The 20,360-nt window shown below is 35.5% G+C and overlaps 2 protein-coding genes across 9 annotated transcripts in view; one reads left to right on the top strand and one right to left on the bottom strand.

The window, feature by feature from the left end:
- Atg16 (Autophagy-related 16) overlaps positions 1–20,360 on the bottom strand; it is a 611,817-nt gene that overhangs the window by 424,781 nt on the left and 166,676 nt on the right. The window lies entirely within an intron of this gene.
- The window catches only part of LOC141389322 (uncharacterized), a 263,625-nt gene that overhangs the window by 130,894 nt on the left and 112,371 nt on the right, over positions 1–20,360 (top strand). For both annotated transcript variants that reach the window (XM_073960675.1, XM_073960674.1), the window contains one exon: positions 12,038–12,198. In XM_073960675.1, coding sequence (XP_073816776.1) covers positions 12,038–12,198 — 161 coding nt within the window. The remainder of the gene's footprint in view (positions 1–12,037; positions 12,199–20,360) is intronic.

Raw genomic sequence — 20,360 nt, 5'->3', positions numbered from 1 at the left:
AGGTCTAATTTTGGTGGTTCTAAAATCTCTGTCCTAGTTGCTCTTGACCTAGAAAAAGCTTTTGATCGTGTCGATCATGCATTATTGCTAACCAAGCTGAGTGTTTTGTATGGATTTTCTAATAATGCTTGTAAGCTCCTTATGTCTTATCTAACGAACAGAAAGCAGGTTGTATGTGCTGGTGGGAGGTATAGTGGCATTCTTCCGGTTAAAAGTGGAGTACCCCAAGGATCGGTGTTGGGTCCACTTTTGTTTATACTGTTCATTAATGACCTATTTCCCAAGCTGCAGAGTTGGTGCATGCCGTTTGCATATGCGGACGATATTAACTTGCTTTTTGTTGGTGAGGTCAGATTTTTACCAGTTCTTCAATCAAAAATTGATATGGTTATGTTAGTTTTGTACTCTTGGATGTCAGATAACAATTTGAACATCAATCCGTCAAAGACTAAAGCCCTGTGTTTCTCCACTGTTCCGGTTCATGATCTGACATTGAAATATAGCAACACAATTATTGAGTTTGTACATGAAGTGAGCATTCTAGGCATCTTGTTGGATGATAAACTTAGCTTTAACCGTCATGTTGATATGGTAGTCTCAAGAATAAATTTTTCTTTAAGATGTCTTTATGCCACAGATCTATATTTGCCCATGAGTGTTAGATATCGTCTGGCTCATAGTCTAGTTCTGCCTACTGTTTTGTACTGCTTGGAGGTTTACACTGGTGCAGGTCAGGGAATTATTGACTTGATTACGCTCGCAATTAATAGAGTAGTTCGCTATGTTTACGGCGTTAATAGGCGTGATCACATTACGCCATATACCATTAAATTACTAGGGACCTCTTTTCCAAATTTTATAAAACTTCGATTACTGGTGTTTTTCTATAAGTTGGTTCGTAACCAATGTCCTACTTTTTTAATGTCTTTGTTCAACTTCTCCACTTTTACAAGAAGGAGCCAATTGAATATTTCTAGTGCTATTTTTTTAATGGATAGTTCATTCGAAGTAAGAGTAGCGCGGCTATATAATATTTTGCCCAACAATTTAAAAGTATTTAATATTTCACCAGCTTCTTTCTCAAGACATCTTCTGCAACACCTACTCTGACGCTCAAATACTTTCTCTTTCCATCGTTTGATGAACGCCAAATTGTTTTTTTTTTATTATTTTAGTGATCTCACTTATTTTTAACTGTCAGTTCAAATATGAAGGGTTATAACCTTATTATTATCTATAGTTTTTTTTTTTACATTTTTTTTAATCTTTTCTTACGTTTGAGTAGTGGGAATATAAATATTTGTATTTTTTTTTAGCCTTATGGCTTGGAGTATTTGTAATTATAGGATTATATCATATACCTAGTTTTATATGCACTCTGAGTAGTGATAACATACACATATGTAATATAATGTAATTCATTTAAATTGGCCCGATGGCTTAGAATTATTGTAAAGTTGATAAATAAATAAATAAATAAATAAATATTTTTTTGTCATACTACCCTCAAAAATGACCCGACATTTCCAAAAACCCCGCCCAAATCAGAATATTTCCTAAGCCATTCTGTCACAAAACCATAGCAACTTCCTATACAAATTGACCATATAATTATTTACGTTAACTTTAAACTCCATTGATAAAAATTAGTTCTCTTTGTTTCATCTTTATCATACCTTTGGTTTCTCGTTTCAAATATTATTTGCTTCACATTTTCCCACCAAATTTAGCAAAATTCTCATTTAAAGGTGAACGAATACCAAAAAATAATTAAGTTATCCAATCAAGTGTATCTAATTGCGAATTGTCAATTCATTCTGTAAGAACTCAAACTACACATACAAATTGTAATCAAGATGTTCATACACACACCTATTTGGTATTGTCAACATTAACATTTCCGTTCATTAATCAAATTTTATTTGATTGCGATCAAAAGGAAAACATAACAACGTGGGTAAGAGATTTTATGGGATTTGTTTTCGGCAAAATAAGCCGCACACATAAGAAAGGAAGGAGGGCATTAAAAACAGCCTGAAGCAAAAAACGAAAAAACTTCAAAGGTTGTACAATATTTCGTTAATTAAAGTTCTTAACGATGCCATTAAATGGCGTAAAAATACATACAACATATTTAAGCTGGTTAGCTGTAAAGACAAATAAGAGCCTGGAACCTATAAGAATTGAAGTAGCTGAAATAAATGACAATCAACAGCACCATGTCATGTAAAAACGAGGCTCTACAACCCAAAAAGTATTTATGACCTTGTACATAATTATCAATCATTAAGTGGTGAAATATCCCAAGGCTATAAAGCCTATCAGCAAAAAAAAATGGAAGCTGTTCGAGATGAGGTTACGTCCTAATTTTTTTGTAGCAATATTCCCACAGTATCATAAGCAGTGGGCATCATTATTGACAGACCCAATCAACACAGTCTCCACCAAAAAAAAGAGTCCATAGTGGACCTACATTCATTAAAATTGTTTTTCTCTCTTTTGGGCTCGTTATAAAACTATGTTTAACAGTTCGAGGCGGTAGCTCGATTATAACTATTTTTGGCGCTCCTTTCCATGCAAGTGGGGCCACTGTGCATTTTTCGTTAAAAGAGTTAAAGTTTTAGTTGGTCACTGTAAAAACTATAGCTTTTGGATAATTCTTTTCTTTTTTTTTGTGATCGAAATCGGAAGAACTACTTTCGTTGAGAAATGCAAAATTACGATGTGGGCCAACGTCAATCAATCATTGCGTAGTGCAGCCATATCAGTTGGTCGCCGTACGAGTTTTTAGATCTTTTCGGTCATTATTTCAGGTAGAATGGAGATGCCCACGAACAAAATAATATCGTTGAAAACAAGACAACAGAGAGTACATTCGGTAAAAATTTCAAAACGATTCCTGAACAGACTTTGAACTGCGCCATCGTGAAAATTTGGGTTTTTATGAGAAATGTGGGTACTCGAATTTTTGATAGACCTTCATGGAATTTGATGTACGTTTACGATGTGCAAAGTTTCGTCCAAATCAGATACTCAATTCGTAAGTTATCGTTCATATTTGTTGTCTATGTTGTTGTAGCAACCTAAATATGGTTATTTTGTGTCCAGATTAAAAAAATCTGCTAGCTGTTCTGGCTGTGTTCATAAAAAATTGAGAGACAGGCGATTGGATTTTGCTGGTCAGTTACAAAGAACTGACTGTGCAACTGCATTAGTGTGAATGGAATCCAAACCTGTCTATAGGTTCTAGAGGTTCCCGTTTGTTCCTTTGAACCTCGGTTAAACCGGTTAAAATCTTCGCCTTCTCATGGAGGTGGTCCAATGGTATCATGACGAAGTGCATTATTGCAAGACTCTGATTGACATTCTGGCAAATTTGAATATTCGTCCACTGCGTGGCGCTAACATTTCCACACCGCACTGGCTCGCGAGCATAGCTTACTACTGCTCGGCTTATTGTTTTATAAGAGGACAACAAGTTTTATTTGTAAGGATCCCAAGTGCTGCCAGTCAGCGATTTGAAGGCGTTGTTCCTACTTCTGGGAGGTTACTCTGTATTGCTATTTCCGCTTAACGCACGATTTTGGCATACGCTTTTATATTACAGAGAGCGGTGATACCAAACTAACTAAAAGAAAAAAATAGATGCGAAAGGAGATACGAAGGCGTATTACAGATTACCAATTTTTACGAATCGCAATAGAGAGAGTAACACCCTTGATCTTGCCGCAAATAGCTGGTTTGTGCGAACGACTAAAACTTGCTATTGAACGATACAATATCTAATGGTAGTTAGTGGTCGGAATCTGAACAAACTTGACAAACATGTTCAGGGTGAGTCTCATTTCAGCCGACCAGGTGTTGAACAGCGTGGATGTAGATTTAGCGGCGGATATTTTTATACTGCTGTGATGGATATTTACCCTATCACATACATATGTCATCGACCATAGAATCTGAAGCCAAGATTGTACAATAATCCGCAAACTTTGCATCTCTATGCCATCTGGAGGGTGTGGAATTTAAGTAAGAGCCACCAAAAATGTTCATACGCACGGAGTGTTCTGGTTCAGATCTCGAAGAAGACTTATTATTGATGACAACAAGGTGGAGCTGTTGCAATCTTCTCTAATCATTGTAGGAGTGTCTTAGTTCACAGTGCACAATACTGAGCTATCAATTTGCTCGCGTAGCGCTGTACCCCTCTGGTAATTGCCAAGGGCGAAATTCCAAAGCTCATGATGGGCATTGAAGACCCCTAGCATCGTTCGTCGTTCAAATCATGGAGATATCAAGCTAGAGCTGTACCCCTCTGGCCCATGCCTAGGACGGAAATCCAAATTGCATGATGAGCATTGATGTCCCCTAGCACTAGGCGACTGTTGCCGTCCAAAAGCGATCTAATATGAGTCATATAACGCTGGACACAGCTAATCATCGGCGTTATCTAAACATTATGCAATTTTAGCTCTACAGTCCCACACTTTACTGCTAACCCCATACATTCCATGTATATTTCATTAGAGTCAAACTCAAGCTAGATAGCTCTGTAATAGACACACTGTTGTATAAGGAAGGTAAGCCCTCCTCTTCCGCTTCTTGTACGATCCTTACGCGAAACGTTGTAACCATCACAAAAGAAGACTTATCGCCACCTGTGATAAATTTTTTTTCCCGATTCATTAATTTCCTCTGATCTATAATTCATAATGACTTTTTTATGGAACAATGCATTCGCAACGTGCTGAACAACAACAGATGCTGTAAGATGCTTGGTTTCTTGTTGTTGAGGAGACTGCGAGGGTGTCTCGTATTCCGACGTCAAAGTTGTAGATACGCTTGAAGATGTTGTTAACACCCTGTTTTTGTAAAAATGTTTATTCTTCTCACACGAATTGTCAAATTTTGTAGATCGATTTACTCGCTTTAGCGCAAATGTGCTGATTTTTCAAGGAGGAATTCTTAACGGTATTTGGAACGGGAATACGAAAAATCTTCTGGGGGTTGAGCTATGGATGCCTTATTATTACGAACGAACAAAAATAAGTTACAAAAACAGGGGGTTAAACTGCAATATAACTCCTATCGCAGTAGTCCTAGACGTGGCTAAGGCTAGAGCAGACTCGGAAGTGCACCCACATCCATTACATATCAGCCACCCATGCTGAGATGTGGAGGATGGAGATCTGGCAAACGGAACAGATGGCCAGCGATTCTTTTGTATCCCGGAACGGACCGAAATTCGTATTATTACCTGGTCTGCCCTTCACGTAATTCCCCACAAAAGTTAAAAATAATTCATTAAGTTCAGTTTAAGGGATATTCTAGGATTGTTTTGAAATTTTCAGCGAAGGCAGTCCTTGGGGCCCTGATTGCAACGATATACAATTTTTTTCGTGGGCAGGCCCATACTGTCCGTGATAATAGCCCAAAAGCTATAAAGAAGCCCATGGACCACCAATAAGAGGACTGATGAGCATGATAACCAACATTTGCACATGGTAATGTTTCTCTCAAAACATAGATCAAAATTGAAGATGAACTATATCGGCCGATGTCTTCGGTTACCTCCTTGACAAAAAGTTCAAAAGTTCAATAATTTTTCACTAAAATCCGCTGTAAGGTCCAATTAAAAAAATAAAAAGTCCCTTCATTAACCAAACAAAGTTTTCAAACTTTTACTCACCACCATCATGGAGGAATCATGAAGATTTCAGTTTGCCGATATTAAATCCATATCATCGTCATTAGAATGTAGACAATCAGAAAATCCAATATAAATCTTGCTTACTTACCTGCAATGAAAAATGGAAAAGAAATAAAAATCAATATGAAATACAGACAAAAAAACTAGATGAGACTACAGGTAACCTAGGGTGTAATGCAATGGAGACAATAAAATAGTATGTATGCCATCTGTACAGTTGTACTTAAAAATTGAAGGTGCAAAAGGGGTGAAGAAAGCCAATATTATTATTCCCTAACATTTTTCAGATCGTGGATCTAAGCGGGTAATACAAATAAGCGGGTATAACAAAGTATAAACATTGCACCACGTTGACACCGAGGTCCCATATAATTTAAGTAAATATCGATTCAAGCGGCGGTCTTTGATATGAGCAAAGTCCTCTTCCATCTTCAATGATATTCTAGGGTAATAGTATCTCTCTTGCTACGATATCACAACGCCATCTGTTTGTTTTAGTTTGTATTATACATATTTATATATTTATTGGTCATAGCCAATAATTGGTATCCATTAAAACCATGTTTCCCTGTACGTCGTAAACAATGATATTAATAAACCATATTTCTTTTCGTTTCCAATGGGAATGAGAATATCTCTTAAAAACAATTCTCCAAAAACATCAGAAGATAAGATTAGAAGTTGTTGGAAAAATAACGTTATATTTGATTGCGGTTTTATGTTCAAGAATAAAATACTTCAAGATATGGAAAAAGTTTGAACAACAACAACAACAACAACGAATGAATGAACGTTTGGTCATTGTTGAAGTAGTTGAAGCTGTCATCATCAGCCTTAAATTCAATCAATAAAAAGAGGAAGGGAACGGAACAGCAACAGAATATGAGAGGAGGAATGGCCACAGTTATATGGAATTGCATTGATTTTTTTATTGCTGTTACTATTACCTAGCATTTCCTTTGAATCACATTGACTGAGTGAGTGCAGTGCAGTGAAGTGAGCGCGTGCCCCCATTTCAATTTAACAGCAAGCAAATCAAGTTTGTTGCCCAAGTCTTTTGACTGTTTTTGGGTACAATTGTATGGAGTTTATGTAACAAAGAGTTCTATAATATTTCTTTCTTTAAGGGGATTTGAAAATCATCATCAACAACAGTAACAACAAATGCCATCAAATAAATATTGGTGGTCGGTCTTCAATTTCGGCAACCAACCCCCTCTCAAAAAAAAATTACAGTTTATTTCAAAAATTGCGCATTGCTCCAAAAGAACACAAATTTGCCATTTCTTTCCTTTTTAACTTGCAGACATTTTAACACAAAATTTGTTATAGTTTGGGGGCAGGCAGTCAGCCAGTGAACCAGTCCGTTGCAACAAATGTGCAAAAATAAGTTGTAACTGTTATTTTGTTATTGGCCAAATTAGACACAAAGCGATTTCAAGAGTACAGCTATTTGTTGGCTTAAGGATACACAGACAGGCAGGCAGGCAAGCATTAAAGAGCCGGAGTCAGTTACAACTTGATCTGAAATTATGGTGCAATAATATTAAGCGGATTTGTGCAACAATAAAATGAAATTGTATTTCTTTTTTGGCACAATGAAACCGCAAATTTTTGTTCTCTGAGATGAAATGTAATTTGAATAAATGTGATTTGTTTTGAATTATTTGTTTTGGGGCGCCACAACAACGAGCTGTGTAATTTAGAATTTAGGGGGTTCTTTATGAGGATTAAGCAGGAAAAATTGTGGATTTAAAGAAAATATATTAAATTTAGACTTAGAAGAAAGGCCACCCTAAATCTTATTTCAATGTAGATTTTTGGTAAAAAAAACAAAAAAAAAACAGTAAAAATATCAAAAAATCCTCGCTTTTAGGGTTGTTGGTCATTGGAAAAATATGTTTGAAAACCCCACGCTTTTCGGGTAATTGGTCATTGAAAAAATATTTGCCGACAGAGATATACCCTCAGCCGGTGTTAATTGCAGATGCGCAACGGTTGCACATTTTCGAACTTAAACTAAGTTTGGACAAAATATTACGAAGGCCAAATTTGGGACCGAATCGGCTGATCCGATCGAGAGTTATCAGCCACTACACATGGTGCCATAGGGGTCTTTACAGCTTTCGGGCTATTTTCTCAGGAAACTTGTACCGCACTGAAAAACATGTACCTTCGTAATGGGGGCAGAGAATGCAAGTTGCTGCAACAACGATCAAAAACAGGCCATAAACAGAATTTTTCCGAGATTTTGTGTGGTAGGTACCCGAAGGAGTTCACGTATATAGTCCATAATCGAACCTGATCCATGTATGTCTCGTAGAAATATGTACAAAGTATGGGCCAAAATCGGTTACAGCCTTTGAGAGTTATCGTGCGCCCCATTTGAAGGAAAAGTTTTGAACTTTTTTGGAGGAACCTATATGGCTCATCTTCGAACTTAAACTAAGTTTGGACAAAATATTAAGATGGTCAAGTTTTGGACTCCGTAGGAGAGGTATCGTGGGCTCCAACCACTACACATGGTGTCATAGGAATATTTAATACCTTTCGGGCTATTTTCTCAGGAAGTATGGACTTACCACTGATAAAACTTTACTGTCGTAATGCGGGCAGTGAATACAAGTTGTTACAACAAAAATCAAAGCGATTCGAGAACAGGGCCTAAACTGTACATTTTATTGGGAGGTACCCGAAGGAGTGAACCGATAGAATCCATATTGGAACCCCTCCTATGTCTAGAAGAAATTTCGGGATGTGCAAAGACCAAGAGTTATCGTGCGCACATTTTTTTTCGAACATTTTCGAACTTTTGTGGCGGAGGTACCTGAAGGAGTGAACCGATATGGCTCATTTTCGAACTTAAACTAAGTTTGGACAAAATATTACGAAGGCTAAATTTTGGAACAATTCGGTTCATTTAGCCAGCCAGACAGACGTACGCAAATTACTAAATCGACTCCAAACTGTCTGAAACGGATTTCGTGCAAACATACTTGGGGTCCAAAACCATTATTTCGATGAGGCACATTTTGGCCGTATTTTATATACCCTCGCTAGCATAAATGCTGAGGGTATAATTAATTTCATTTTTTTGTTACCAAAAATATTAATACCACATGAGCGGATTAACTCATTATTACGTAATGTATATAAGCATCCTTCTGCTTTACCACCAACTTGAAATATAATGGGTTAAATTCTTTCATAAGTACCTATTGTTTTAATTACAAAATAATGAGAAACGTGCAACAGCGACCTGTGAAAAATAATGTTGGGTAAGCAGTTTTGGGTAGAGGAAGGCTTTCTTGAGCCCTTGTATAGATAACAGAAGAACTCTTGGGATCTTTTATAGGCAGAATACGTCTTGAGATACTTGATAGATAGGAAACCTCTTGAGACCTTTTATGGACAAAAGACCTCTCGAGGTTCTCTACAGATATAACGCCTATTCATATCCCACATAGAGAGAAGACTTTGTTGCCGACGCTAAATCTTGAACTTACAACCCCCATCTCAAAAGGGACAAGGGAGACTTCTCCGATATCTATGAAGGCACCCCGATTCATATTAGTTCAATGATATAGGACCTACTGTGTATTGCCGAGACCGAATGGCGTGTCTTACTTATAGAGAAGTTTTATATGGCTGGAATACTAAGAACATTTCGCCAACACTACATGGTGTAAATTTGATGTTGCCTGACCTGGGAATCGAACCTTAAATTTAAGGGCGGAAGGTATCTTCCCAGCAAACCAAATGTCAGATGTTCGACACCTCTTAACAATTTCGAAAAAATAGTTTCGCTTTCGATTCTCTTTTCGTAAGGTTTTTTTTTCACCCATTTTATTCAGAATCCATTCTGAATTTAGAGCGAAATGTTGAAAATAAATTTCCCTTCCGAATTTCCCAAAGATTATTTTCGTGCCTGATCGAAAATCTTCATGAAACTATGTAAACCACTCCATACAAGTTCGGACGTAGCATCAGAAATTCGTTCCGATTTCGTTACGAAGCACGGGAATGATATCTTCGCTTCATCATGTAGATGATCTGTTGGCGACTTGAAAAGACATCATTTTGTAGTTCTCAGGGCAAAATTTTTGGCAAATTGGATTTTCTTCCAACTTTCTCTAACTAGTTTACCACATACCGACCAATCGACAGCAGTTTATGAAGCCGATACATGAAAATGATGTTCGCCTTCCAATGTGGGTTCTCAATTGGCGACATGAGAAGACACCGTGTTGCAGTTGTTAGGGCAGCATTCTGGTTGGTTTAGACTCTTTTTCTACTGAAATTCGCTTACGATAGCCGGTCATTGCTTACTAGTTTACCACATACCGACCTATCGACAGCAGTTTATGAAGCCGATACATGAAAGTTATGTTCGCCTTCCAATGTGGGTTCTTAATTGGCGACATGAGAAGACACCGTGTTGCAGTTGTTATGGCAGCATTCTGGTTGGTTTAGACTCTTTTTCTACTGAAATTCGCTTACGATAGCCGGTCATTGCTACAACGCCGCATAACTTTCCACAGATCGACCTACCAACAACGTTTCTTAATCTGCACCCCAAGTGCGGCCAGTTAGCGGCTTGAGAACCCTATTCCTGCTTCTTAGCTTATCGCAAGTTGTGATTTGAAAAGATTTTCGACTGTGACCCCTATAAACTTGGGGTAATTTGTGGTCGGGATTCTTACTTCATAGGCCTTCCTATTTTACACTATGGGGCTTTTACTTTGCATTCCAGAGCTCCAAATATTATTAGCGACCGCACACGTAGTTTACGATCCAACGTTTCAACTTGGCTGGTGGCATTAATGTCTCAAGCAGTATGGCGTGGTTGGGAGTATCAAATGCCATCGTCAAATCTAGTCACACGCCATGTTCTGGTTGAGACATCTGCTTACAAGTTTCGCCCTAGCGTGAAGAGCGGTCCTTATCGTCCTCTAGGGCTCGGGAGAAGTAAAACTTTAGAATCTTTGCTACTCTAGAGAGAAGAGAGATCGAGCTGTTAGATTCTCTCGTACTACCATATTTGCCTATTTTAAATAGCTGGACCACCCTGTCCGTTTTCCAGCCTTCGGGAAACTTTTTCTTTATGATAAGAGCTACAACTTTTCCTAAGCAAACAGTTGGCATAATTTGAGCACGAGAAAATAATCACATTTTACGAATATGGCATCGTGGTCATAATTCTTTAGGGTTTTTCATGAGTTTGAGCAGAATTGGAAAGCACAGTTTGTTGGTTTTTAATTATTAAATATGATATTTATATTATTTAAATATTCCCCCTAAAAGTATGCTCTTCAAATCATCTCCTTCAGAAAACATGTATAATATTAATATTACAAGTTGAAGTATAGATGGCGAACATGACACGTTCTGGTGTATAAAATATCTTTGTGCAATTTGTATACCTTTCTAGGAGCCATTTCCATCAAAATGGCCTTTTTTCAAAACCTCATACCAGTAGTAACATTTTATTTGAGCGTCAATTATGAAGGAACTATTTAACTATTTGACGGACCCTAGTCTTATTTATATTACTTAAATATTCGTCTTAAAGGTATGCTTATGAAATCATCTCCTTGATACCACACGTTGAATATTAGTGTTATAAGTTGGTTGGTTGGCGTGCATGGTAAATTGAGCAATTTTTAAACATTTATGTCATTTTCATAACTTTCTGGGAGACATTTCCATAAACAACCCCATATTTCAAACCATCGCACCAATAGTGGCCCCTTAAAAAGTTCCGCGATCATATCATCATCCTATTTTGTTGGTGATGATTAGACGATATCCTTCTACGTACTCCTCAATTAGAAAAGAACAATTTTATAATTTTTATTATTATTTTATGTAAAGAAACAATTTATTCATAGGACTGACTCCCAAAAATATATGTATATGTGGTTCTAATTGAATTCAATGAGTAAATCCCTACTGATTAGCTCACCATATTTGTAATGAATTAGATTGGACTCATGAATGATAACACAAACTATTATAATATTTTAAAGACTAAAAATAGTTGCAAGTTTTAATCCCTCATCTATCATTGCCATCATGCTCTAAAAATATGTCTTAATTCATTTCCAAACTTATTTACGACCTTTCTTCATAACGACAAAAAATCAAACAACATACCACTGGCATTAAATTCTACCAATACATTACAAATTTCATTAACAAGTTACGCAACACAATTTATCAATGTTATAACCTTAATGCATATCCCGGAAATCTCTGCGATATTATAACAACTTATCGCTGAATATTAATCATTAATTTGTTATTGTATTTCCTCTCTGTCTATTGCAGTTATGTCTTTTCGGCACCTGGCAAACTTCTGGACTCATTGCCGGGCACATTAATGTTAACAGATTGTTTGGAAGCCTGTCAAGGAAACGAAACTTGTCATGCCGTTAATTATGAAACTGGTCTATGTGTACTATTCTCCGCTAATGCCGATCAATTACCTGGTAAGCTATATACAAATTGTTAGAAAACTACAAAAATAGATTAAGAAATTGAAAAAAAAGATCTTAACGAAGATGATGAAGCACATAATCCTCCCATTATGAAGCAGCACAAGAGAAATTCTAATAAGCAAGTGCTAATCTTTGGGTAATTCAATGCTCTTATTATAGGGTTAACAAAAATTATAGTTTATGATGTTAAACATTAATAAACGTTCGATAAGTTTTACACACAATTATTGGATTGCGTTGAAAAGTTCGTAAAGTAGGAGGTCTAAAGCTTTTAACAATAATTGAATATAATTGCAGCTCGTATGTCTTGAGGGGAATATTTTATTTTCTCATGAGTAAAAAAGTGCTGATTTATGCGTTTACTCTAATTGAGGAATTAGTTTCTCAGCAAGATTATTGCCAACACATATTTATTGGCTAATAAGGCGATAATGGTCGAACGCTTATTTTATGGGTTTAGAGGAAAGATAAGAAGGAACCAATAGAAGAGCTACTATAGGATTTTTTATCCTTGAATTGTAGAAAAGAATAACCTTAGAATGAGAAATGCAACACAAAACTATATATTAGTTGACTGTACAAACTAATAATTCTGAATAACAAAGACAAAAACGAATAATACTAATAAGTAAAAAAATAACCCTGTATTTTTCAACTACTGATAATGCGGAAGATAGATTGCTTACATCACTTTGTAGTGGGTTATTCTTTTTTCTGTCCATGTGAGGAAGTTTTATATCTCGACCTAAAGCCGGCTACATACAGACAATTTGAGTTAAAGTTGATTATAACGTTCTTCTGTCCAAGGGTGAAAGACTTAAATCCTGACTGAAGGCCGTAAACGTCGTGAAAACTCACTTTATATAAAAAAATGGGAGTTGAGTCCTACTTTATTTGGTCTTTGTGAACATCGAAAGTCTTATGACTGAGGTCATATCGCCCAAGATTAATTTCCGGACATATGAATTATTTATCCAAAACTTTGCACACCGTAAAATTACTTCCAAACGTACATCACGTTCCAAGAAGATCAATGTAGGACAAATTCAGTTTGGCTCAATATTTGTTTTTGTGATTTTCATCGAAGGTTGTCCTTGTGACCTAGTTTACAGTGATATAATGTTTTTGTGGGCAAGTCAGTACTTCCTGAATTAAGGGGTTACCTCTACTTGTCACATTCAAAATACAGAAATACAGAGATCGGAGCAAACTTAACTGAGATATGAGCAATGGAAGGGAACATTTTATTGTGATTTGTATGTAGCATAGAAACTTTAAAAACGTGTTTCTCGAAATGGCATATGGTTTGGTGAGCTTATTAAATACAACAAATCGGTAAATTTTTCGAAAATCGAAATGTTGATTTGACAGCTCGCGTTTTTTTAAATTGATTTTTAAAATTCTATTTCGCTTAAAGACAAAATTATTAGGTTCTTAAAAGCCCACAAAAATAAAGGAAGATCGGCCCATCCGTTTTCGAGCTATCGCTGGCATAGCAAACGCTTTTACAAAAAAAAGGGTTTCGCAGGTAGCCATTTACCACAACACTACGCAATATTTTTCAACAACAAAAATTTCAGAAGTAGTTTAAGGTAGAAAAAAGATCTACTTAAAAATATTGGTAGTTTTTTTGAAAAAAAAAAAAAAAAATCATGAAAAATGCGTTTTTGGCCTGCACAACTAGGGGTAACCTCTTAATGGCACAACAGTGCTAGGAAACCCTGCGGCGACCAACTTAAATGTCTGGTGCCACAAAAACTATTAAAAGGAGTGACTGACATTGATCCAACCTTTGCACATCGTAACATTTTTCTAAAACTAAATTCAAGTTCGAAGATGGATTCCATCGTACATCTCTTTCCTATACCTTCTGCACACAAATGTTCAAAATGTTCGCTTAAGTGCCGTTTTAGCGTTGTTGGTAGAACGATCCTTATCATTATGTTTATCACGACATATTGTCCAGTCGCTTCCCCAGGCCTAATGGTCGGAAAGCTCCAGCAAATCCTTTGGCGACCTATTGACACGATATTTATCGACAGACTCCAAAAATTAGATGAAGTTCCAAGATGGTCTATCTCGGTCAATTCCTTCAGGTACCTCCTCCCCAAAAGTTCATCACTTTTACGCTTTAATCCTGCTTAAGGTCACTTCTCGATTCGTATTTTATTAGAGAGAAGACGTTGTGATGATGACAACATTATAATTTTTAATTTATTGTTGTCTTATTAGAACGAAGATCATTATTTATGAAAGTTTTAATTAATAGAATTAATCGAGCTAACTTGACTTAAGGAGTTTTGTATTGAAAAAGTGAATTCTAGCGAAGTCCCACACACCCAACCAATATGCTACGATCGTTTCGATGGTGGTTTATTCAGCTCATCGGGCATATCGGATGTGAATTATTTATACAAAAATTATAGCAAATTTGGAGATATGAGGTAGTTTTGAAACCCTTTTCTTATCAAGTCAACCTAGTGTCCTGTCTATAATTATTTCTCAATGCTTACACATGTAGAAATCGAAAGAGGTTTTCCTTCATGAATTGCAATACATTCCATTTCGGAAGTTTGATATGATTGATTGACAGTGGCTTAGAACGGCTTGCTAGGGGAAGCCAACACTTTCCGAGAAATAAAATCGAAATGTATCAATATTTAGGGCCACTCTTTCATACACCTGCTGCATTTAAGTCTTTGGTAGTCTTTGCACTGTGCTTTTGAAGCAAATTTAAATGGAAGGTGCTTGCACCTGGGAAGTTTTTGCGGATTCTGAAACTACAATCTTCATAGATGAGAAAATAAGAGAGTAGAGAAGCTTTTTAATATGGTTGTCAGATTTGTTTACAGTTTGCGCAGAAGGGACCACATTTCTGCTCATGCGCACGATTTCTTAGGAGTACCTTTTAAAGTTTTTATCCAACAACGTGTTGTGTCTTTTCTTTATAAATCGATATACTTGGATCTGCCAATATTACTTCGGGAACGAATTTCGTTTTCAAAATATACTCGTAACATACAGATAATTCTGCCCATTTTTTTCACATCTTGGTTAGAAAATTCTTTTATTGTTCGTGCTGCTCGGCTGTGGAATCACCTACCCAATGAGCTACGTAACTTCTCTTTCCCATGTTTTGAATTTCGGCGCAAGTTTGAAGCCTTTACTATTAATAGTGGCTGATGGCTTAATATATGGCATTTTACTGAGTAGTATGTTGTTCTGAATACATGCTTTTTCGATCATGTTGAATTACCAGCAATATTTTTTTTTTTTCTCTCTCAGTTCCACTTTTGATTCTTTTATAAGGCTGGGGAGCCTTTTTTTTGCAATTTTTGTTTTAATAATTTTAACTTACATTGTGTTATATACATATATCTATATTTTCTTATCTCTTATCTATAAGTAATTTTGTAATATGAAATAATGTTGTAGTTTCTTGCTGTGTTGCGATGCCAATTGGCCAATAGGCTTCTATCGCAACGTTTAAAATAAATAAATAAATAAATAAATAAATAAATAAATAAATAAATAAATAAATAAATAAATAAATAAATAAATAAATAAATAAATAAATAAATAAATAAATAAAAAAAAAAATCACCGGAGCGCTTTTTAATTGAATCGCGATTCAAGTTGACATTTTTTAAAGGTTTTTAGGTTTTCACGATTTTGCTTGGAAAGGGCAAGTATTATCGAAATTTGACTAAAGAAAATGTTGTAGCTATGTACATTCTCTACAATATTGACTTTTATGGTATCTTCGTAGTTTTTACCGTTATTGAGATATAGAAGTTGAAATTAGGACACTGCATTAACTGTACTGTGTCATGACTGCTAATTCCCAACTTAAACTTATATGTCTAAAAATAGGTACAACCTAGGATAAGTTACTTAGCCCAGTCATGTAGAGAATTTCACAGCTTTTCTCAGGTCCCATATAGATAAGACTTGCCGTATTCAAGCAAAATCGCGATACCTTAGCAAAAAAAACCTAAAAATGTAAAATGAGCTTCTTTGTCTCAAAAATGGTACAGCCTGGGAACAAATCATAACGTCAATCCTCTAGAGAATTTTCACAGCTACAACATTTTCTTTAGCTCCATTTCGATTGGACTTGCGGTTTCCAAGCTAAATCGTGAAAACCTAAAAAACACCTAAAAATGTGAATTTTGACCGCGATTTATTTAAAAATCCCTACAGCAATTTTTTCTTGTTTTTGGATTTTTCTCATCTATGAACATTGCTGTTTCAGAATTCACAAAAACTAAGCGGTTTTCATTAAAAGTTAGTTAAGGAGAACCCTTCATGACATTGTTTTATAAGGGGCGATACAATCAGTGCATTGGCCCTATTTGAACTTCTATATCTCAAAAATGGTAAAACCTACAAAAATACCATACAGTTCAATCTTGTAGAGAATTTTCATAGCTACAACATTTTCCTTAGTCCCATTTCGATAGGACTTGCGGTTTCTAAGCAAAATCGTGAAAACCTATACAACCCCTAAAAATGTCAACTTGATTCGATATTTATTTTAAAAGCGCTCCGGCGATTTTTTTGGTTTTTTGATTTCGCTCATCTATGAACATTGTAGTTTCAGAATCCGCAAAAACTTCCCAGGTGCAAGCACCTTCCATTTAAATTTGCTTCAAGAGCACCGTGTTTGTGGTCTTTGTTACAACGTTTTAATGTTATTCTCCATACTTTTCCCGATAATGACCCGAATGTTTGACATTCTTTCGATATACGCAGAATTTTTTGTGTGAATTGTATTGATTGCATCCCTCAGCGGAATAATTGGGACCACCATTTATGATACATACCGTTAGAAATTTCCAAAAAGTCTTAGAAAGGAAAAATCATTGTGATTTGTATGTATCTTCGAAGTTTTAAACACGGTTTTCTCGAAATATATGATCCGATCTACATATGTTTTTGTGGGATTATTATACACATAAATAGCTTGTCCTTAAGCGAGAGACTTGAGACTGAAAAAATTGTTTGACGGATTTATGGGGAAATTATCTATACCGATCATAAATATCAACTACCCGTGTGTTTGCTCACACCTTCCTTTAAGTTCCAACGACAGAGAGACAAAACTCACGGGGAGTTTACGTTCATGATTGGGCTGATAGTTAAAATATTGATATTTTAATTCCGTATCTCTTAAGTACAAGATTGTTAGGTTCTTAATGATCCGACCTACAGTGGGCACCGCAAACTGCTTTAGTAGAAGGAGTGTTTCGTATACGGCCTTTTGTCAGAACACTGTTAATATATTCAAGCAAAAAAAAAATCCGAAAGTAGGTTAAGGTGTGTGGTCTATTATATGAAAACTCTTGTAAAACAAGTAAAAAAGTATCAGTCGGCTTGGCCGACAGAGATATACCCTCAGCCTGTGTATATTGAAACAATTTTTTCCCAAAAAAAAAACACATGTATTTAGGGAATTTTGGGCGTTTGAACTGACAAAAATGTTGATTAGGATTAGAGATCAAAAGTTTTGCGGAGGAGATACTAAAAAGAATGGATCTCCAGTCACTACATATGGTACCATAGGGGTTTTTTACAACTTCAGGGATGTTTGCTCAAGAAGTATGGACTTGCCCCTGAAACAACTTTTACCATCGCAATTGAGGCAGCGAATGCAAGTTGCTTCAACAAAAATCAAAGTTATTCGAAAGCAGGTCTTAAAATGAACATGTATCCGAAATTTTGTGTGGGAGGTACCGGATGGAGTGGACAAATATAGTCCATATTTCAACCTGATCTATATCTGGTAGATATATTAAGATGTGTAAAGTATGGTCCAATTCGGCCACTCTCTTCAAGAGTTATCGTACGCACAATTTTACCGAACATTTTTGAACTTTTGTGGGGGAGGTACCTGAAGGAGTGGACCGATATGGCTTATCTTCGAACTTAAACTAAGTGTGGGCAAAATATTACGAAAGCCAAAATTTTAACCGAATCGGTTCATCCGTTCCAGAGTTATCGTGCGCTCCATCCAGCCAGACAGACAGACAGACGGACGGACATTACTCAATCGACTCCAAATTGTCTGAAACACATTTCGTCCAAACATACTTGGGGTCTAAAACCATTATTTCGATGAGGCACATTTTGCCCGTATGAAAGTGTATATACCCTTCATAGCCTAAAGGCTGAGGGTATAAAAATCATAAAAATGTAATTTTTCGTGCTCAATAAGTGGCCATAACCCCTTAAGTATGTAGCTAAAAACGCCAAATATCGGATGGCACCGCTATTTTGGGGCTATAATAAATTGTTGGTGGAGAAGTTTCATGACTACTTCGACCTTAAATGCCTTAAATATAAATGGGGATTTCTGAGTGAAATCGGACTCTTTTTATGAGGTTTTTGATCCCTTTATTTTTTGCTGTGATAATGCTGATAATCTTTAATATTGGTCCAATTTGAAAAAAAAATCTTTTTTTTGCGTTTTTTATACTTTAGCTTTAACTAGCAGACCCGGTCCGCGTTGGAAATTAATTATTAAACCGATACATTAGTAATGATTGTAAATAAAGCATTTTTAATGAAATTGGGTATAGGAGTTCACCCTGCCCCTTCCGAAATTCAACAAAATATGTAGCCTGGTCAAATTTTTTTTTAACCTAAGATGGGTTAAGACGGACATTTTCAAAAAAAGGATTATCCAAATCGGTCCAGCCGTTCTCAACTGATGCCATTACCAACGAACGACATTTGATTTTTATTAATATAAATTTTGCACAGTGGGCTTAGATGTAATTTTCACGATTTAATATTTAAAATCAATTTTTATCATTGATAGTACTCTTTGATTTTCATGAAATTTGTATTATTTAGAAATTAATTTAATTACAACAATTTTAAGTCCTATTTAGTAGTGGGATTCGAATAATTACTAATTAGTTAATTTAGTTAGTTTAAATGTCAGGCTTGTACAATAATGTTTAACCCATTTTCAAATTTGAAAAATAACACCGTTTTCACGATGGTTAATATAAATTCTTAAATAAGACAACAAAACGAAAGTTAAAAAAATATTTTTTAATTTATTGGTAAAATAACAAATGTTTCACTTTGGTATAAAGGACAAAATTTATTCACAAATTTTAAAAAATGTATGGCCTGTTTCTCTCTGACGATTCCAAAACAAATTCGTTCGAATTGCTATCAAACTCTTGTTGTCGTAGAAAATGTTTATTTGAATGAAAAACAAAAAATGAATAAAATATTTTTCAAAAAAGAAGTTTCGTAGTAGTTCGAACGAATTTGTATTCGAATCGTCTTAGTGAAACAGGCCATTAGCAAAATAGTAATCATTCGAATCCCACTACCAAATAGGACTTGCAATTTTTGTAATTAATCGTAGTTTAATGCAAAAGAAATCAAGAAAATCGAAGAGTACAGTCATTGATATAAATTGACTAAAAATATTAAATTGCGAAAATTGCATCCAAGCCCAACTTTTTTTTCTATCTGTTATTAGATAGCTGATAAAAACAAAAACAAAAAATACGAAAAAGGTTTTTTCATTTGGGAATGAGAAATGAGTATTTATTTGCATATGTTTTTTACAAAATTCTACTTTTTAAAAGATTTCACTCAGAAATCCCCTTATATGTATATCTGAAATTCCGAATTATTATTTGATTAAAAAAAATTTTTGCAGCTGTTATTTATTGCAACACCTTTATAAAACTTTCCATGGAAAAGGTGTGACAAATCAACTATTGACATTTTACTTACTGAAACTGTCATCCTGTTCAAGAACTTTATTCTTTATTATTTCTTTTCTAGGTGCCTTAACCAAATCCTGTGCAATGAATGGCCATGCCAAACGTTCGGTGTCAGTGACATCAAGACGTGATTGTTTCGAATTATGTAAAAGTGCAAGTTAAGGCGGTTTTTAACCAAAAAAAAATAGACCCCTTAGAGAATCAAATAGAAAATAAGAAGGAAAACTTCTCTGTTGAAACTTCTGGCCTGCTGCAATAAAACAACGGACGGCTAGAAAAATACCATATCATAACACAACACAGATGATGACTTCTTATAAAATATTATTTTAATATCTGCAGCTAAGGCCATAACTCTATGATGACGATGATGGCAATGACGGCGATGACAGTACACAG

This window comes from Musca autumnalis, unplaced genomic scaffold (assembly GCF_047663935.1).
Source record: "Musca autumnalis isolate F117 unplaced genomic scaffold, ASM4766393v1 scaffold_1, whole genome shotgun sequence".
Lineage (NCBI taxonomy): Eukaryota > Metazoa > Arthropoda > Insecta > Diptera > Muscidae > Musca > Musca autumnalis.
The sequence above is the reverse complement of the archived record's forward strand: the minus strand, read 5'-3'. Positions and strand labels throughout refer to the sequence as shown.